Below are 19,797 nucleotides of genomic sequence, written 5' to 3'. Positions count from 1 at the left end.
TTGATGAGAATGGGGCGTGCTCGGTCCTCCTTTTCCTGTAGTCCACAATCATCTCCTTTGTCTTGATCACATTGAGGGAGAGGTTGTTGTCCTGGCACCACATGGCCAGGTCTCTGACCTCCTCCCTATAAGCTGTCTCGTCGTTGATCAGGCCTACCACTGTTGTGTCATCGGCAAACTTAATGATGGTCGTGCCTGGCCGTGCAGTCATGAGTGAACAGGGAGTACAGGAGGGGGCTGAGCACGTACCCCTGAGGGGATACTGTGTGGTGGATCAGCGTGGCGGATTTGTTGTTACCTACCCTTACTACCTGGGGGTGGTCCGTCAGGAAGTCCAGGATCCAGTTTCAGAGGGAGGTGTTTAGTCCCAGGGTCCTTAGCTTATTGATGAGCTTTGAGGGCACTATGGTGTGGAACACTGAGCTGTAGTCAATAAACAGCATTCTCACATAGGTGTTCCTTTTGTCCAGGTGGGAAAGGGCAGTGGAGTGCAATAGAGATTGCGTCATCTGTTGATCTGTTAGGGCGGTATGCAAATTGGAGTGGGTCTAGGGTTTCTGGGATAATGTCCGTTAGCGATTAGCCAGCCGATAGTGATTAGCCAGCCGATAGCGATTAGCCAGCCCGATAGCGATTAGCCAGCCGATAGCGATTAGCCAGCCGATAGCGATTAGAATGGGGCTTGGATCGATGTTTAATCACTATTTTTTGGCGGGGAATCAAACTGATGAGCATCACAATTCTTTAACAGGTGATATTCTTAATCATTAGTCACAAATGGTTCAATAGTATATAATACCCCCGTTTTTACACTAATAATAACTACGATTTTACCCTTTTATTATGGATATAAAAAGATAGCAAATCATATTTTACAGCAAGGTATCGCTTTCTCCCTTTAGCATCATCAACAACACATTTGACAATGCACTGAGGCAGTAGTGTACATTCTACTAACACACACCAGCTCAATATGATGTTATTCAACTTTGACTGGACTGCCCTTGAAGTGAACTGGACTTAAGGGTATGTCTCTGCACTCTATTGTTTGGGTGCATCGCAGTGAAAAAATGACCAAAATGGCTTAATTCAAAAGCCAGATCTCTCTTCTGGTCCCCTTGGGGAATCTTATGATGCTGGGAGATGGCAGTCATTCGTGCTTAATAGAGCAGGGGAAAAAACAAAATGGAAAAAGAGAAACCTGCATTGGTAATGGCAAGGGCAAACTCCATGTCCCAGGCCATAGATGTGCAAACCCAGACACATTCAAGACACACACAAGAGCAATATAAGAGACAACGGAAATACCACCCCAAACTCTTTTGTTATTTGTTTCCTTAGTCCGTTGTTGATATAGTCCCAAAATGTTTTGCTTTTCAGCTATCAAGTTCTCAAGATATTTAAACTTTCAAAATACAGAAATACAGCCGTTTCTTTGCATCAAAATGCATCATACCGGCTGTATTTCTGTATTTTAAAAGTGATATATCTTGATAACTTGATTGCTGACAGGTGAAACATTTTGGGACTATATCAACAACGGACTAATGAAAGAAATACCAAAATATCATTTTGGAATGGAATTTTCCTTTAACACTGACTCGTTCACGGCACACCCCTCCACATACAAACATACCTCTTCCCCGTCATTGAGTACGATGGTGCCGGCCCGCTCGACCACGGCAAACACCATGACGGCACACAGCTCCCTCCTCACAGACATGGTCATGTTGGCAAACGCTGGCAGCTGATGCATGAACTCCAGTAATTGCTCTGTGGAAAGGTTGGAGAGGGGGAGTAGAGAGGGAGTGGTGGTTAGGAAGGTCTTGACACAGAGGAGAGAGGACGAGCGTAGGAGGACTTGGCAGTCCTTCACTCTTCCTTCACCCTCTGTGTGGCTTTGGACAAAAAAAAGGGCACAGCTAGTGCGAGAGAAGGTGCATTAAATTCAACCCCACAAGTGATGAGTACCCAACAATGGGATGATTATCTGAAGAACACTAAGGCAAACTATCAACTTAATTTTCATAGACAGAAAAAAACTGCATGAGCATGAAAGGAAAAGCGACCTTTTGCATTCACTTCTAAGTGTGTCAACATTAATCAAATCTCATTTGGGGCTTCAGCTTGGCTGTATAGGGCATTGCCTGTCCTGATTCCTGCCCCATGCATTTTTCTGGCTCCTTGAAATAGCTCATTGCGGGAGCCAGGGAAGGACTCCATCCCTGTGCTAGGCGCCTAAAGTAAGTCTGGGGTGCGGGCTGACCTGTGCTTGGCATGGCAACAGTGTCGTGTGGGAATCCTGCGGAAGCACTGAAACTTTAATGCGCCGGGAGAGGCGAGGACGTGCGACGTTGACCTAGAAAAGCCTGTCGGCAGAGAGAGCAGGAAGGGGAGGGGCGGCGGGGAGGTTGTGGGGTTCGTCGAGGGGAGGAGAGGGGTACTCTCTCTCTCCATCTGCATCCACTAGATCAGCCACACATCACATCTACAGCTAAGCTTTCTATGTGAGTAAATGTGAACTAATCTCTTATTTTGGCTCCTTATCATTGTAGCTGTACTGATGCTAACATGCCTATGATATCACAGTCTTCATGTGGCACAGAAAGAATAGAACTGAGGGCTAAAATAAATTCACCTAAAGAAAGCATTGACGCACGAAGGCCTGCAGATGGACACATAATTCACGGTAGCTAGCTAATACAGAGGGGCAGGGTTGAGATACACCAAGGGCGGGGCACTGGGAGAGGGGGCGTCGCTGTGGATTGTTTGATTAAAATCGTGAATGCTTGATTAAACTCTGATGAGCCTACAAAGGGGACTCAGATTAGGATTTCCCCTTAGTGAACAAAGCCAAATCTAATTGGCTCCCATTGCTTTTCCAAATGTCTTGCCAGAAAACAGCAAGCACTCACATACAATTTATTTTTTAGCAGTAGTAATAGGCATTATAACCGTTGTTTCTAGATTTTAAGAGTTTAACGGTGGTGTGGAACAATCATCCCCTTCTGTGTTATTGGAGCCAGGAAGCAACATAGCAAAGAAGGGAGGGAAGTGGGGGGCACCTTGCCTAGTGCCTACACAATGGTAGGGGAAACACTGGCACGCCACAGCTAAATACATTTTGGTTCCCAGAACATTGTGAGTAGGCTACTTTTTAATCAATCAAAGGGGAACCTTGAGGGAATGTTAGGGGAACATTCTGTGTGCTAGCAGGGACTCACCTATGTCGTCATCGGTGCGGTCCATTGGGTCCTTCTCCAGGCAGTCCCGCACGATGTCACGGCTCATGAGGGGGTCCGACGCGCGCTCGATGTCCTCCTCGTCATCGTCCTCCTCTGAGTCGACGGCGGTCTCGGGCAGGCCGCTGAGGTCCATGTCGCCTGGCTCGTTTTCCGTGGCCTGAGGGTCAGAAGAGAGGATGGATGTCGGTCAGTCATCATGGATCAAGTCATCCAGGATCAACAAAAACACAACGGCTTTCTCCATCATAACAACCACCATCAATCTTAGTTTTAATAACATGAGTGCAGGAAAATGGTCACTGGTCCATACTAAGCATGTCGGCTCCATCCATCTACTCCAAGTAGTAACAGCTGCACACTGGTGGTCTGAGATGAGGTTGGTAAATCTAAAATAAGGGTTTTGGTGCAAAGACTTCACATAAGGGCTGGTAAACAAAACAGCGGCAAGAAGCAGACCCTTTCAATTCAATGCTTCAAAAGCGACAACAATGTCTGAACATCTAGCCTGTTTAGTGAGAATGATAGGTCTGAGACACACATCAACACTGCATACCAAAGCACCCCGCTATGCATAAAACACCCAGCTAATTATCTCACATCTCTCCCTCTCCGGGCTCCCCATTTCTCTCTCCGGGCTCCCCATTTCTCTCTCTGGGCTCCCCATTTCCCTCTCCGGGCTCCCCATTTCTCTCTCCGGGCTCCCCATTTCTCTCTCTGGGCTCCCCATTTCCCTCTCCGGGCTCCCCATTTCTCTCTCCGGGCTCCCCATTTCTCTCTCCGGGCTCCCCATTTCTCTCTCTGGGCTCCCCATTTCCACTTAGACACTGACAACCTCTGAAAGAGTGAATAAAATATGTACGTAGCAAAGAGAGAGAGAAACTAACAAAGAGACGGAGCAAAAGTAACGCAATTGACAATGTCACACTGATATTAATAGAGATCTTAGCACTGTACATCCATCAAGGCTTCTCACATACTATACATATCGCTGAGAGGCTATAGTGTGTTTCATGCTCTCAACACGAGCCCCTCGGAACGAAATCCAGGCACGAAACACAGGGAGATGAAAACTAAAAACCCTCCCCTCCTGTTGAGTGCTAACCGACTCCTCTTACCTGAATAAGGTGTCGAAACTCCAGCCTTTTCACTGAGAGAGACGAAAACAATGTTGCCTTCGCAAACTGCCTGCAGCAGCCTAGTCCAAGACGCATCTTTACCGCCCGGGCTGCCAGTCGTGTTTAAATTTTTCAGAGATTCAAAGAGTCCCTGTCTCTCACCGAACGTAGCCCTATGTCATTTATCCTTAACCATCATGTGCAAATGTCTCATTAATGATTCAAGGTGCTGTCTGACTAGCCACTCAGGCGTCAGGAGGTAAGCGAAGTGGGAGGGGCAGGGGAGGGGCCTGATGGGGCGAGAGAGCAAAGGGGCGGGGTTATTCCGTTGGGGAAGGGGTTCGTAAGGTGTGTACTTGGAGTGAAACAGAGGAAAATCTGAAGATTGAGGTATGTCGGTTCCCTATGCGACAGGGAATAACTGAGGTGGTGAGATGGGAAAATCCTAGAAAACTGTCTTGAACTCATCTGGAAATCTCAGCAGCAGTGAAATCAGAGAAAACAGCCATCAGTCTTCAGCTTGATATGAAAGTCAATGTCTGATGCCGAAACCCGGTAGAACACACAGCTATATGCCACATGAACAAACATTGCTGGCATGCTGCAAATCTCAGGAGAGAAAAAAAAAAGTTAAGTCCCAAAATAGCAGACCCTATTACTTATCTACAGTAGGCGCTAAGCTAGTCCTCGCACAGTAGCATTCATTTACTAATATCGCTGTATGTCAATTCCATATTACCACCCACCTAGATTTATGAACTAGCCTTATAATAAATGAAATACTCGTAAGTAGTGTGTCAATCATCATTCAGAAGTGTGTGCCTCGGGAGGTTGCAACACGTTCGAATTTGATTCGGACATCATTTCCACTGAGTTACACAATGTTAGACAGTCCAGTGGGACTGTTAATGCTGAACCATTAAAAATGTCAAATGTTCTCGAAATACAGAGCAAGTCAGAACCCCTCTGTGTGTGATCCATAAATGTGTGGTGAGCAAAAAAAGAAAAGGGTGTGGGTGGTTAATATTTCAACAGGGCTATTTTTGGATCAATGCTTTCAAGCCTCCTTCTGAAGAACCAATTTCATGATTTATTCAGAGGCAAAACAGTCTGCCATGTTTGCCAGGCAGTGACAGAGGATGCAGCTCTATTCTTCTCTCTGGGAGGAGAGACAATGGGGCACTCCAGCTGACATGGCTCGTGGATGAGAGGACTCCGACGAACAAGGGGCATCATCGCCAAGAGCTTTACCCTGGTAAACGTCCATCTTTGAATAGATCTTACACATACAGTCCTGTGATTTGTGTTGTCCTTAATATTGTCAAATATATATGGTGTTGTCCTTATCACCGAGTTATCATCCTAGAGGCTGGCACAACAAATACAGATCAACTGCTAAAACATCTGAGTCCATTGATATTGTTATTCACTGACTACTATTCCTGTGTTTTTACGTTGTACAACCCTCTTTCACTCTGTGCTCTAGCCCTTATAACAGATAAACCCAAACATGCTTTTCCTGAACTACTACTGGTTCAGCCATTTTCTACAAGCTTTGAAGACGAAGTGGGCCTGGATCGTCTCTATTAGTAAGACCGAATATATATACAGTGGGGAGAACAAGTATTTGATACACTGATGATTTGCAGGTTTTCCTACTTACAAAGCATGTAGAGGTCTGTAATTTTTATCATAGGTACACTTCAACTGTGAGAGACGGAATCTAAAACAAGAATACAGAAAATCACATTGTATGATTTGTAAGTAATTCATTTGCATTCTATTGCATGACATAAGTATTTGATCACCTACCAACCATAAGAATTCCGGCTCTCACAGACCTGTTAGTTTTTCTTTAAGAAGCCCTCCTGTTCTCCACTCATTACCTGTATTAACTGCACCTGTTTGAACTCTTTACCTGTATGAAACACACCTGTCCACACACTCAATCAAACAGACTCCAACCTCTCCACAAAGGCCAAGACCAGAGAGCTGTGTAAGGACATCAGGGATAAAATTGTAGACCTGCACAAGGCTGGGATGGGCTACAGGACAATAGGCAAGCAGCTTGGTGAAAAGGCAACAACTGTTGGCGCAATTATTAGAAAATGGAAGAAGTTCAAGATGACGGTCAATCACCCTCGGTCTGGGGCTCCATGCAAGATCTCACCTCGTGGGGCATCAATGATCATGAGGAAGGTGAGGGATCAGCCCAGAACTACACGGCAGGACCTGGTCAATGACCTGAAGAGAGCTGGGACCACAGTCTCAAAGAAAACCATTAGTAACACACTACGCCGTCATGGATTAAAATCCTGCATGTCCAGGCCCGTCTGAAGTTTGCCAATGACCATCTGGATAATCCAGAGGAGGAATGGAAGAAGGTCATGTGGTCTGATGAGACAAAAAAAAGAGCTTTTTGGTCTAAACTCCACTCGCCGTGTTTGGAGGAGGAAGAAGGATGAGTACAACCCCAAGAACACCATCCCAATCATAAAGCACGGAGGTGGAAACATCATTCTTTGGGGATGCTTTTCTGCAAAGGGGACAGGACGACTGCACCGTATTGAGGGGAGGATGGATGGGGCCATGTATCGCGAGATCTTGGCCAACAACCTCCTTCCCTCAGTAAGAGCATTGAAGATGGGTCGTGGCTGGGTCTTCCAGCATGACAACGACCCGAAACACACAGCCAGGGCAACTAAGGAGTGGCTCCGTAAGAAGCATCTCAAGGTCCTGGAGTGGCCTAGCCAGTCTCCAGACCTGAACCCAATAGAAAATCTTTGGAGGGTGCTGAAAGTCTTTGCCCAGCGACAGCCCCGAAACCTGAAGGATCTGGAGAAGGTCTGTATGGAGGAGTGGGACAAAATCCCTGCTGCAGTGTGTGCAAACCTGGTCAAGAACTACAGGAAACGTATGATCTCTGTAATTGCAAACAAAGGTTTCTGTACCAAATATTAAGTTCTGGTTTTCTGATGTATCAAATACTTATGTCATGCAATAAAATGCAAATTAATTACATAAAAATCATACAATGTGATTTTCTGGATTTTTGTTTTAGATTCCGTCTCTCACAGTTGAAGTGTACCTATGATAAAAAATTACAGACCTCTACATGCTTTGTAAGTAGGAAAACCTGCAAAATCGGCAGTGTATCAAATACTTGTTCTCCCAGATAGATAGATAGATAGATAGATAGATAGATAGATAGATAGATAGATAGATAGATAGATAGATAGATAGATAGATAGATAGATAGATAGATAGATAGATAGATAGAGAGAGAGAGCGAGAGAAAGAGCGAGAGAAAGAGCGAGAGAAAGAGCGAGAGAAGGTGAGGGATTTAATGGAGCCCCTACAGCAGACCTGTTAATGAGGACCCAGCAGATGGCCCTAAGACTGGATCAGGGCCTGGGCACAGTAGAGCTTGTTCACAACCTGTCCCCACCCCTTCACATGTACATACGCGTGCGCGCACACAATATTTACTCTAAACAGATCGTGCGTGTGCACACACAAACGGCAACAGACTGATACAGACTAATGCGCACACACACACACACACAAATGCACTCACAGATACACAGACAGCAGGTTACGACGTCGGGAGCCAATGGGGTGCCTGCGTGTGGTAAGAGGATTAGGTGTGATTGGCTATGGGGCCTGACTACAGTCACGAGATGGGGGGGCGGGGGGACTGTTCTGTTATATTGGCGTTTAAAAAGGGTTGAGGGGGGATGTTGGTGGGACGTTGTTGGGAGGTTATGGGCCTGCTAACCTGGTAGGCTGCTTCTTCCAAAGTGTGGGGGGGGGGGGGGGGCTTCTCCAAGGGCATTTATTGGACTTTATGGGGAAGTTGGAAGTAAGTTATGGGGGACGTTGTGGGGAAAGGGGCCTGCGCTTACCTGATATATGTCTGACAGGCTGCTGCTTCCAGAGTCGCTGGTGATACTACATCCTGAGTGGCTGGAAGACACGTGGGTCACCTGTGGGTGCAAGCCGTCGGCCAGGTGGAGTCGGCTGAAGTCTGCGGGGAGCTGCACACACACGCCACACACGCACACAAACAGACAGATGGTCAGTTTCACCAGTCTCAACCCACTCACACCACCCACGCATGGCTGTCAGGCATTTAAAAGGCACTTGGCTACATGGTGGGTGCAACACTTGTTTAGCCCTGACCAAAACATTGTCTATATTAGATATTAGCGTTGCGTAGATGTTTGCATGGCATGTGTAGCCTTTTGCCTCTGTGTAGGGCACAGGTGGAGTTAGAGGAACTAGTTCCCAAGTGAAAATGTAGAAATGATGTGACAGTGGGTGAGTTGAGATCCCAGAGGGATTCTTGATTCTAGTTGTAATTTATTAATCTTCTTCAGTTCATTTGATGTCCCTCTACATTAATTTAATTTAAATTAGAAAGGCCTTAACCCATCTCATTCTCCTGTGATTACTTACATAGCCATCTTAATAGAACATACGTGAACAAATTTTAATGAAGCTTGCGCATTAAACGCTAAACTACTTCCAAATAATTAATAATCAAACTCGCAGCTGTTAATTAAATTTCCCACTTTTATGGCATCCGTGGAGAACATTTAAAGAGTTTAACACAATCTAAGTTTTAGTCCGAAAACAAGAGGTATTTATTTAACATGAAAATAATTATTTTAAAACGTAGCTCAACATTTTAAGCCCCTCTGTAATAGCACCAATTACCCGACACTTATAAGTGCATACAACCAAGAGCAATTAAATTTGAAAGCGCAGGCGGTTGGTTGGCAAACCTTGCCGTTCTGTTTCCTGTCCATATTTACTGAGCTCCTTGTGTGTATGGAAAGTATCCCTAGGCCAAGCAGCCGGGGCAGTTGGGTAGACCTAGGCCAAGCAGTTGGGTAGACCTAGGCCAAGCAGCCGGGTAGACCTAGGCCAAGCAGCCGGGTAGACCTAGGCCAAGCAGTTGGGTAGACCTAGGCCAAGCAGCCGGGTAGACCTAGGCCAAGCAGCCGGGTAGACCTAGGCCAAGCAGCCGGGTAGCCCTAGGCCAAGCAGCCGGGTAGCCCTAGGCCAAGCAGCCGGGTAGCCCTAGGCCAAGCAGCCGGGTAGCCCTAGGCCAAGCAGCCTGGGTAGCCCTAGGCCAAGCAGCCGGGGCAGTTGGGTAGACCTAGGCCAAGCAGCCGGGGCAGTTGGGTAGACCTAGGCCAAGCAGCCGGGGCAGTTGGGTAGACCTAGGCCAAGCAGCCGGGTAGACCTAGGCCAAGCAGCCGGGTAGACCTAGGCCAAGCAGCCGGGTAGACCTAGGCCAAGCAGCCGGGTAGCCCTAGGCCAAGCAGCCGGGTAGCCCTAGGCCAAGCAGCCGGGTAGCCCTAGGCCAAGCAGCCGGGTAGCCCTAGGCCAAGCAGCCGGGTAGCCCTAGGCCAAGCAGCCGGGTAGCCCTAGGCCAAGCAGCCGGGTAGCCCTAGGCCAAGCAGCCGGGTAGCCCTAGGCCAAGCAGCCGGGTAGCCCTAGGCCAAGCAGCCGGGTAGCCCTAGGCCAAGCAGCCGGGACAGTTGGGTAGCCCTAGGCCAAGCACCCGGGGCAGTTATGTAGCCCTAGGCCAAGCAGCCGGGGCAGTTGGGTACTGGGTCTTGCGTGCTGATGTAACCGACTGGGGTTCAAACCCGGGTATCGAGCATTTCACAAGATTGTGTTAGCCTGTTGAGCTAAAACCTTGATAAGACTTCAGTACCAATGGCAACAAGCATGTATAATTACAAGACTCCAAGATACACTGTGGTGTTAAGTCACACAGACTCATTCCTAGACATATGAAGATGATTGAGCGACACACCACCACCACAAGTCCCAGGGCAGAATTAACATTAAAAAGGTAGAATCCGCAGTTGCTACATCCACTTTTGGACGTATAAATTAATGATTTCCACCCATTGATTTTTGAAGAATATAATGTATAAATGCCTCGAACTTAGTTCAACTGTCACACTGCATGAGAACCCAAAAATAGAAGTTTATATTTACATTGGAGTAAAACAAACAAACATTGTATCGCCTCATCCTGGTTAAAACTATCATTTTGATTTTATGGATGCCATCCTTGCATCCATAGCTCTGTCTATAAATTTGAGTGGTTACATTTCTCAAGGCCCATCCCTCAGCTTTTTACCAAAACAGAGGTGGAGTGTACACTTTGTTTCAAGTGCGGATTCTAGCTTTAAAGCTACTGGTGCAAAATGGTGTGAAATCTCAAGATGTCTAACTAGTCTAGCAAAAGAAGAACAATGACAAGTGCTATTCGCAATCTGGAGCATGAATCCACAAGCACATCTATCCAAACTGACCCACCCTATGTTAGGAGTGGAAATACCATTAGGTTAAATGTAACAAAATAAGATATAGGCTACTCCAAGAGGCATAGTTGAATATGAATATTTGAGTGTTTTAAATGTTTAATTGATCTATTTATTACTTAAATTATTAAATGTAAAGGAGGCAGTTGCTCCTTAAAGCCAACCCCTGGCCGCGACACAGGCATTGATTTCTATTTAACCTTTATTTTGACATGGAGTCATGCATTAATATTTTAGTCTTCACACCTAAAAGCCCAGCGCATGTGATACAACTAATTTTGCTCTTTATTTAGCCATCTTACATATAAAACCTTATTTGCGCATCAAAAATGGTAAATAACTCACCACAGGTTAATAAGAAGGGTGTGCTTGGAATGCTGCACATAACTCTGCATTGTCTCAGTCTTAAATCATTTCCCCCACACAGTCTGTGCCTGTGTTTAGTTTTCATGCTAATGAGGGCCGAGAATCCACTCTCACATAGGTACATGGTTGCAAAGGGCATCAGTGCCTTAACATCGCGATTTTCCAAGGCAAGACACTCTGAGCGCAGCCCAATCCAGAAATCTGGCACAGGCTTCTGATTAAATAAAATGTTCATAGAACCGTTTGTTGCAATTTCGATGAGGTTCTCTTGCTCATATATCGGTAAGTGGACTGGAGGCAGGGCATGAAAGGGATAATGAATCTAGTTGTTTGTGTCGTCCGTTTCGGGAAAGTACCTGCGTAATTGCGCACCCAGCTCACTCAGGTGCTTCGTTAAATCACATTTGACCGTAAATCACATTGTCCGTAAGCTTGAGTTCATTTGCACACCAAAAAAACCATACAATGATGGAAAGACCTGTGTGTTGTCCTTGTTAAAACCTCTTAAGATCGGACCCTTTTTTCAATTATCGCCTAAAATGACATAACCAAATCTAACTGCCTGTAGCTCAGGACCTAAAGAACGATACGCATATTCTTGAAACAACTTGAAAGGAAACACTGAAGTTTGAGGAAATGTGAAATGAATGTAGGAGAATATAACACATTAGATCTGGTAAAAGATAATACAAAGGAAAAAAACATGCATTGTTTTGTTCTTTTTTGTACCATCATCTTTGAAATGCAAGAGAAAAGCCATAATGTATTATTCTAGCCCAGGCGCAATTTACATTTTGGCCACTAGATCAGGGCGTCGCAGCCAGAAAGAAAATGTGAGAAGCAGAAACTAGAACAGGAGAATAGTACTGCTCCAGATACTAGGCCTATACTCCTAAACATGCTCTTCACAACCACCAAGTATATGTGCGCAGGTAAACAGTCATGAAACATTAAAAGTATCATCCAAAATTAAGTTTTCCCAAAAATATTTTTTGAATTGAAATAAAGCACTATGTTGCTGATGGATTATGAGGAAACACCTTCCATAAGAGACATTCTGGAGGTCTCACATGGTTCACAAATGGAATAGATTGGATGTGGAATACATTTGGAGGTTCATTTGATACTAAATCAGTTTGACTCGACATGTCCCTTGATTCATGTTCATAGTAAATCTCAGACTCCATGTGGAGGGGTAGAGAGAGGCTGAGGAGGAGGGGTAGAGAGAGGCTGAGGAGGAGGGGTGGAGAGAGGCTGAGGAGGAGGGGTAGAGAGAGGCTGAGGAGGAGGGGTGGAGAGAGGCTGAGGAGGAGGGGTGGAGAGAGGCTGAGGAGGAGGGGTGGAGAGAGGCTGAGGAGGAGGGGTAGAGAGAGGCTGAGGAGGAGGGGTAGAGAGAGGCTGAGGAGGAGGGGTAGAGAGAGGCTGAGGAGGAGGGGTAGAGAGAGGCTGAGGAGGAGGGGTAGAGAGAGGCTGAGGAGGAGGGGTAGAGAGAGGCTGAGGAGGAGAGGTATTAACATTGGTTGTAATGACTCAATCAACAGCTTTTTAAGGTGGGAAAACTGACGACTCTGTTCTGTTCCTGGAATAAACACTTCCAAATTCTCCATATTCTACGGAAAATGTTTCTGGTTACTAAATCACGCGTCAATATTCCTCACTTACAGTTGGCTATATAAATGTTTTAAACAGGAACCAGCACAGAATTGTAGATTAGGCATATTATGAGTAGTAGTAGAGAGCACACCAGGTCAAGGAATTTAAATAGTTGGTGTAGCACTTCGAAACAGTGACACGTTATTCAACAGACTGAAAGCCAAACCAACAGCCTAAATTGGTCTTCTCAATCAAAGCAGAGGCTGTGGTGTGCATGTGTGTATGCATGCATGTGTGTGTGTGTGTGTCTGTGTGTATACACGCAAGTGTGTGTGTGTGTGTGTGTGTGTGTGTGTATAGCCCACACCCCCAATACATTCACACCCAAAATACCATTGTGAATGGGATGTCATTACAGTGTATCAAAGATGGCCGTCACATTTCATTAACTGGCTCAGTGCACAGAACTAAAATGATTCACCAGGTGGGCTAGAGCCAGAACCAGGCCACAAGCCCCTCATCTGGTCACAACCCCTCTGGACCCCCTTCAGCAGAGTACAGACACACAGAGTAGTGGACCCTGAATGGTGTTACAATGATGAAGATCTTATACAATTGCAGTCTGCAATGAACAAACTGAATGACATTCCTTGGCACTATGTATTTAGTGGAAATATCATCTTACATGACTGAACACTGAATTGATACACATTAACTACAACTGCAGTCTGTAATGAACATCATTGATATTTAATGGCACTATAGAACATGGGGCAATGTTATTGTATTTTCATGAAGACAAAAATCAATGCTGCCTATAAACTGGGGCACAACGTTTTCGTCCTATTTGATAGGAATGCTGGGTGCAGAAATCAATGCTACCTACAGACTAGCCTGAGATGGACGGCATTTCGAATGTATGGTGGAACAGACTGCCGATTCCACCCTGATGTAGACTTGCATGGTGGATAAACAGAACAAGAAGCGATTAGGGCCGGGACGATAACAGTACCGCGACACTCGTTAGTATCGTGGGCATGGAAACAAACCACAAACTAAAGTGGATTTAACTTCTTTAGGAAAACAGCCCAAATGTTGGAAACAAACATGTTGTCATCCACAAAACTGTACATACAGCAGGTTTTTTTTTTAAATACCAAAGAGTGAGTTGCTTCGTGTTTTCATTTTTGCCATGGAATATATATTGCGATACTGGTATCACAGCCCTAGCAACGATGGGAGCTTCATCAATATTGGCGTGTGTGTTACCAGACGTTGGGAGTCGTACACACATGGTTGATAGCCACATGTCAATAGCAATATCCTTGCTGTATCCCTACCCACCCTCAACCTAGGTGGTGCACCTCCTCTCCTCTACCCCCCCACTGCTGTCGCTTCTATGCCCTCTCAACCCCACTCGCTCTCCTTCTCTCCTAATTGAGGTCATCATCTATCCATCCGTCAGTCAGTCAGTCATTCAAGGCAGCGTGCAACTCATTCCAGGAGCATGGGGGTTAAATGGCCCTCTGTTCATTGGCATGGCCATTTCGGAGAAAATGGATGCTAACAACAAAAACATCCGCAAACAAAAAAAAAGCATCCAAAACACACAATTCATCTATATGTAGGCCCTGTGTGACCCTCCCTTCTGATCTAGATATTCTGGGAACAAATCTAAATAATGAAATCAGCTTTCCGGGGCAGAGCCCAAAATATTTACAATCAGATGGTCATGAGGGGATTAAAGCAGTAGCATCATCTAACACTAGAGCCACAACACTGCATTCATTTGTGCCTTCCATGGTGAGCAGATGTGGAGCTCGCTCCTCAAATTACACTGTAGACCTAATGACCTAGATAGCCGCACTGGCGGCTGCCCCGTGGATGTGGATGGAAGTGCTGTGCTGGCCGCGACTCAACCCAATTATACAGTACAGGGTGGACCGTGAAACTAGGTCTGGGACTGTCGGACTTGGATGAACTAGTCGGGGAGGCTATTCCTTCAACCTGGAGACTGTATAGAGGCTTAACCAAGGTAGATGACAAGGTAGAAAAATTGTGATGTTGGAGGACCAGATAGGGCGGGCGCTATCCCAGAGTTCCCCCTGGCCAAAGACCTTGGCAGTGGGGGCTTCTCGCTTTCATGAGCTGGGCGAGTCAAGAGATTAAAGCCGTTTGTGCTAGGTGTCCGATTAAACGGGACGGATATTCTCTGCCGAGGCTTACTCGCCCTACCTTGTTATACTACTCTACTCCACACAGCTGGACCACATGTACTGACACACAACATGGCTGGCATGGCACAGAGATATGAGAGAGAGAAACAGTCTGACCAACCAACACACAAGACATCTATTATAATATAACTTTGCTGCTGACAATCACCTAATACTCATATTGCAATCCAAAATCAATAAAAAACTGGGGCATTGTACAGAGCTTGTAAATGGACAGGAATTATACTGAACAAAAATATAAATAGCACCATTCAAGAATTTCAAAGATTTTACTGAGTTACAGCTCATATGAGGAAATCAGTTAATTGAAATAAATTCATTAGGCCCTAATCTATGGATTTCACAACTGGGAATACAGATATGCATCTGTTGGTTACCTTAAAAGAAAAGGGCCTCACAATGGGTCTAAGGATCTTGTTACTGTATTTCTGTGCATTCAAATTGCCATCGATAAAATGCAATTGTGTTCGTTGTCCGTAACTTATGCCTGCCCATACCATAACCCCACCGCCTCCATGGGGCACTCTGTTTACAACGTTGACATCAGCAAACCGCACACCCACACGACGCCATTCACGTGGTCTGCGGTTGTGAGGTCGGTTGGATGTACTGCCAAATTCTCTAAAATGATGTTGAGGCGGTTTATGTTATTCTCTGGCAACAGCTTTGGTGGGCATTCCTGCAGTCAGCATGCCAATTCCACGCTCCCTCAAAACACAAACTGTTGTGTGACAAAAATGCACATTTTAGAGAGGCCTTTTATTGTCCCCAGTACAAAGGGCACCTGTGTAATGATCATGCTGTTTAATCAGCTCCTTGATATGCCACACCTGTCAGGTGGATGGATTATCTTGGCAACGGAGAAATGCTCACTAACGGTGATGGAAACAAATTTGTGCACAGAATGTGAGAGAAATAAGCTTTTTGTGCTTATGGAACATTTATGGGATCTTTTATTTCAGCTCATGAAACCAACACTTCACATGTGTTTATATTTTTGTTCATTGTATATTACACACAGAGACCGGTAGAGAGAGAGACCGGTAGAGAGAGACAGTGACAGAGGTAGAGAGAGAGACCAGTAGAGAGAGAGACCGGTAGAGAGCGAGACCGGTAGAGAGAGACAGTGACAGAGGTAGAGAGAGACAGTGACAGAGGTAGAGAGAGAGACCAGTAGAGAGAGACCGGTAGAGAGCGAGACCGGTAGAGAGAGAGACCAGTAGAAAGAGAGACCAGTAGAAAGAGAGACCGGTAGAGAGCGAGACCGGTAGAGAGAGACAGTGACAGAGGTAGAGAGACAGGTAGAGGGAGAGAGAAGCAAATAGATGCACTAACTCATAATAGCCGTGCTACTATGACAACCACCTACTCTCACTAAATAGACATGCAATTTCCACATATTAGTCATGGGCATGATGTCACATCCTCAGAAATATGATACTCTTTTATGTTTGTGGTCTCTCACTGTTCCACTAATTAATATGTATATTATATTAATATTACAAACTAGCCTACTTCTTGCATGCTGAGGAGGAGATACAGGGAGGGGGAGAGAGGAGAGAGAGAGAGAGAAAGAGGAGAGAGTGACAGAGGTAGAGAGAAACCGGTAGAGAGCGAGAGAGACAGAGAGAGACCGAAAGAGAGAAGCAAATAGATGCACTAACTCATAATAGCCGTGCTACTATGACAACCACCTACTCTCACTAAATAGACATGCAATTTCCACATATTAGTCATGGGCATGATGTCACTGCTCCAGAAATATGATACTCTTATGTTTGTGGTCTCCCACTGTTCCACTAATTAATATGTGCATTATATTAATATTACAAACTAGCCTACTTCTTGCTTGCTGAGGAGATAAAAGGTAGGGAGGGAGGAGAGAGAGGGAAAGAAAGAGGATAGAGAGAAGGCTAAATCTGTGTGCTTGATAGATGTAACTTATCCTCCCCAATCTGTCTATCTCTGTGATTTACAGCTAGGCAGGAGGCCTCGGAGGGTTGATTGATGCCAGCGGTTGCTGACAGCTGATCAATTCACCTACAGCTCAAGTGCAGATCGCTCAGTAGCCTACATATGTCTGCCTGATCGCTGTCTCTAGTCTGGCTGTCACTACTAGCACCATGGACAGCAGCCCAAACGAGGGCTGCCCCATCAACACGCACATCACAACACACTAACCTTGCAAAAACGAATCTACGATACCTGTAGGCTAATGCATTTGCACAAGACGTTGGCTTACCTTTTTTTTCTAGGGGCACATCATGCAGAAAGATGCAATCAAAGTATTGTATCCTAAGTGCATCATAAAAATGTATGAGGAACACAGACACTCTGGAGTCATGGTCGTTAACCATTCCACCCTGCCTTGCAACGAGAGACTGACAGCGAGCACATGGCGACTAGCCTACACCACTACTGCTTATAAATAAAGGTTGTGATTCAATGTGTCCATGCTCCGGTCTTGCGCTGGGTTATAGTGGGCTGGGCCCTGCATATTCATTAATCTTGGCGCGGCTCGAAAGAAACCCGATGCGCAGCCATTATAGGGTAATAATCATATCCAGAGAGTGGGTCATAGAGCAAAATAAATGTGCACGTCGATACTTACCAGGTTTTTATCGTGCTGGCTCGGGACTCCATGGCTGGCTGATGCTGCTAATGGTTTCATAATGACACAATATACGCTGGGCTAAAATGTAACATTCTTTATCCAGCTATCTATACCGCAGCGCGCCTCTCCCCCATCGTCCTCTCCTCTCGACTATCCACCGGGCTCTCGCTCTCTCTCTCTGGGAAGAGAGGGGGTGATGCTCAGGGAGTATCCGCCGAAGCTGGCCACGGTTTCAGACGCACCAGCAGCCTGTATTGGGGGTTAACTCCAGCGAGAGGACAGCCCAGCCTGCACAGCCCCAGCTATGGTCTGCCAACGCAAGGATGCAAAAAAGGAAAGAGGGTGACTACCCAAGAGGATGCTGGACGTGCCTTCTTTCTTTTGATACCGATGCCAACTAGGTAGATTCCTCCTCCAATGAGCTCTGGTGTGTGGATCATAAAGCCGGAAAAAAAAGAAAAAACTGGCTAAAATGGCTGACAGCACTTTCACTCATGTTCGCTCCCTCATCCTACCTCTCATTTTCTCCCTCCCCTCCCTGCTCTGCTCTCTGTCGATGGTAGGCTGGCTGTATACACGCGCGCACATCCACTGGCTGTACACACACGCACCGACTCGCTCACTAGGCTTTAGATTAGTCTGAAATGTAGGAGCCACCGCCTCCGTGATGCTTTGTTAACACTACTCCTGGTTCATTTGTCGACCAAAGCAGGGGGACGGGTATGTGTCAGTGTGTGTATTGGGGAGGGGTGAACGGGGGATTGAATAGGGACCTCCCTCACTGAGGCTGAGAGAGCAGCCGCTGGTGCCTGCTGTTCTACACCCACAGTCTACACAGCTTAAAAAGAGGAGAGAGGGATAGAGTAACAGAGAAAAGGACAGACTGAGGGAGGGGTGGATGTAGGGAGAGGAATAAGGATGAATAGGCTAGCTAGAAACAGATAATAAACAGAAAATAGTCAGACGATAGAGGATGCAAAGGAGAGCAACACACAGAAATCAAAAGGGGTCAATGGAGAGAGAGAGAGGAGCCCAGAGAGAGTAATGCCATTATCACTCTCACTTCAGCAGTCAACCACGGCTGCAGCCAGTTGGCATGGCAACGGAACCAGGGAAAGCCATTTCCTGGGCAGAGAGAGAGGAGAGGAAAGGAGGGCCCTATTCAGACAGCAGGTAATAAAACAAAAGAGGAATATGGATTTGGAGACAAATGGTGTTGCTTTGAATCACTTTAAATCAGTATGACAATGTCGCCGCTGGAGTATAGTAACCACGGCAACTGAGCATGACCTGCCCCCGCGGGGCGTTTGTTGGTTGCTGTGGCGACAGAAGCATAGGGACACAACAACATTTAGGGAGTGTGTGAGAGCGAGAGCGAGAAGAGGGCACACATTTGTGTCAGAGAGAGTAGCAGTCTGGTCACCGACCCCCCCCCATTACATTGCAGACAGGGCTGTGGTATCCCATTGCAGACAGGGCTGTGGTATCCCATTGCAGACAGGGCTGTGGTATCCCATTGCAAACAGGGCTGTGGTATCCCATTGCAGACAGGGCTGTGGTATCCCATTGCAGACAGGGCTGTGGTATCCCATTGCAGACAGGGCTGTGGTATCCCATTGCAGACAGGGCTGTGGTATCCCATTGCAGACAGGGCTGTGGTATCACATTGCAGACAGGGCTGTGGTATCACATTGCAGACAGGGCTGTGGTATCACATTGCAGACAGGGCTGTGGTATCCCATTGCAGACAGGGCTGTGGTATCACATTGCAGACAGGGCTGTGGTATCACATTACAGACAGGGCTGTGGTATCCCATTACAGACAGGGCTGTGGTATCCCATTACAGACAGGGCTGTGGTATCACATTACAGACAGGGCTGTGGTATCACATTACAGACAGGGCTGTGGTATCACATTACAGACAGGGCTGTGGTATCACATTGCAGACAGGGCTGTGGTATCACATTACAGACAGGGCTGTGGTATCACATTACAGACAGGGCTGTGGTATCACATTGCAGACAGGGCTGTGGTATCACATTACAGACAGAACTGATAGAGCCATTAAATGACCACACATGTGCGGTATGCCTGGTGTGTGTATATACTGTATGCATGCACGTAGAGTATGTACATGGAGTGTATAACTGTGTGTGTCCAGGGTACACCCATACCCGAGGAAGGCTTCTGGTTATTGGAAACGCAAAAAGCCCCAGTCAAATATGAGGCCAATGGGCCAGGCTTGCTGACGGACACGGAGATGTGAGAAGAACAGTGCT

At 46.2% G+C, this 19,797-nt stretch overlaps 1 protein-coding gene across 16 annotated transcripts in view; it reads right to left on the bottom strand.

Moving 5' to 3' along the window:
• Positions 1-19,797, bottom strand: part of LOC139574464 (rap guanine nucleotide exchange factor 2-like) — a 137,400-nt gene that overhangs the window by 35,111 nt on the left and 82,492 nt on the right. For 12 of the 16 annotated variants that reach the window (XM_071399045.1, XM_071399046.1, XM_071399051.1 and 9 more), the window contains 3 exons: positions 8,266-8,397; positions 3,225-3,402; positions 1,637-1,773 (listed from right to left, as the gene is read on the bottom strand). In XM_071399045.1, coding sequence (XP_071255146.1) covers positions 1,637-1,773; positions 3,225-3,402; positions 8,266-8,397 — 447 coding nt within the window. Of the gene's footprint in view, positions 1-1,636; positions 1,774-3,224; positions 3,403-8,265; positions 8,398-17,514; positions 18,240-19,797 lie in introns of those variants that run through there. The other 4 variants (XM_071399059.1, XM_071399060.1, XM_071399062.1 and 1 more) reach the window with 4 other exon arrangements.

The sequence above is a fragment of the Salvelinus alpinus genome, chromosome 4 (assembly GCF_045679555.1).
Source record: "Salvelinus alpinus chromosome 4, SLU_Salpinus.1, whole genome shotgun sequence".
NCBI classification, from domain to species: domain Eukaryota; kingdom Metazoa; phylum Chordata; class Actinopteri; order Salmoniformes; family Salmonidae; genus Salvelinus; species Salvelinus alpinus.
This window is presented reverse-complemented; position numbering and strand designations above follow the sequence as displayed.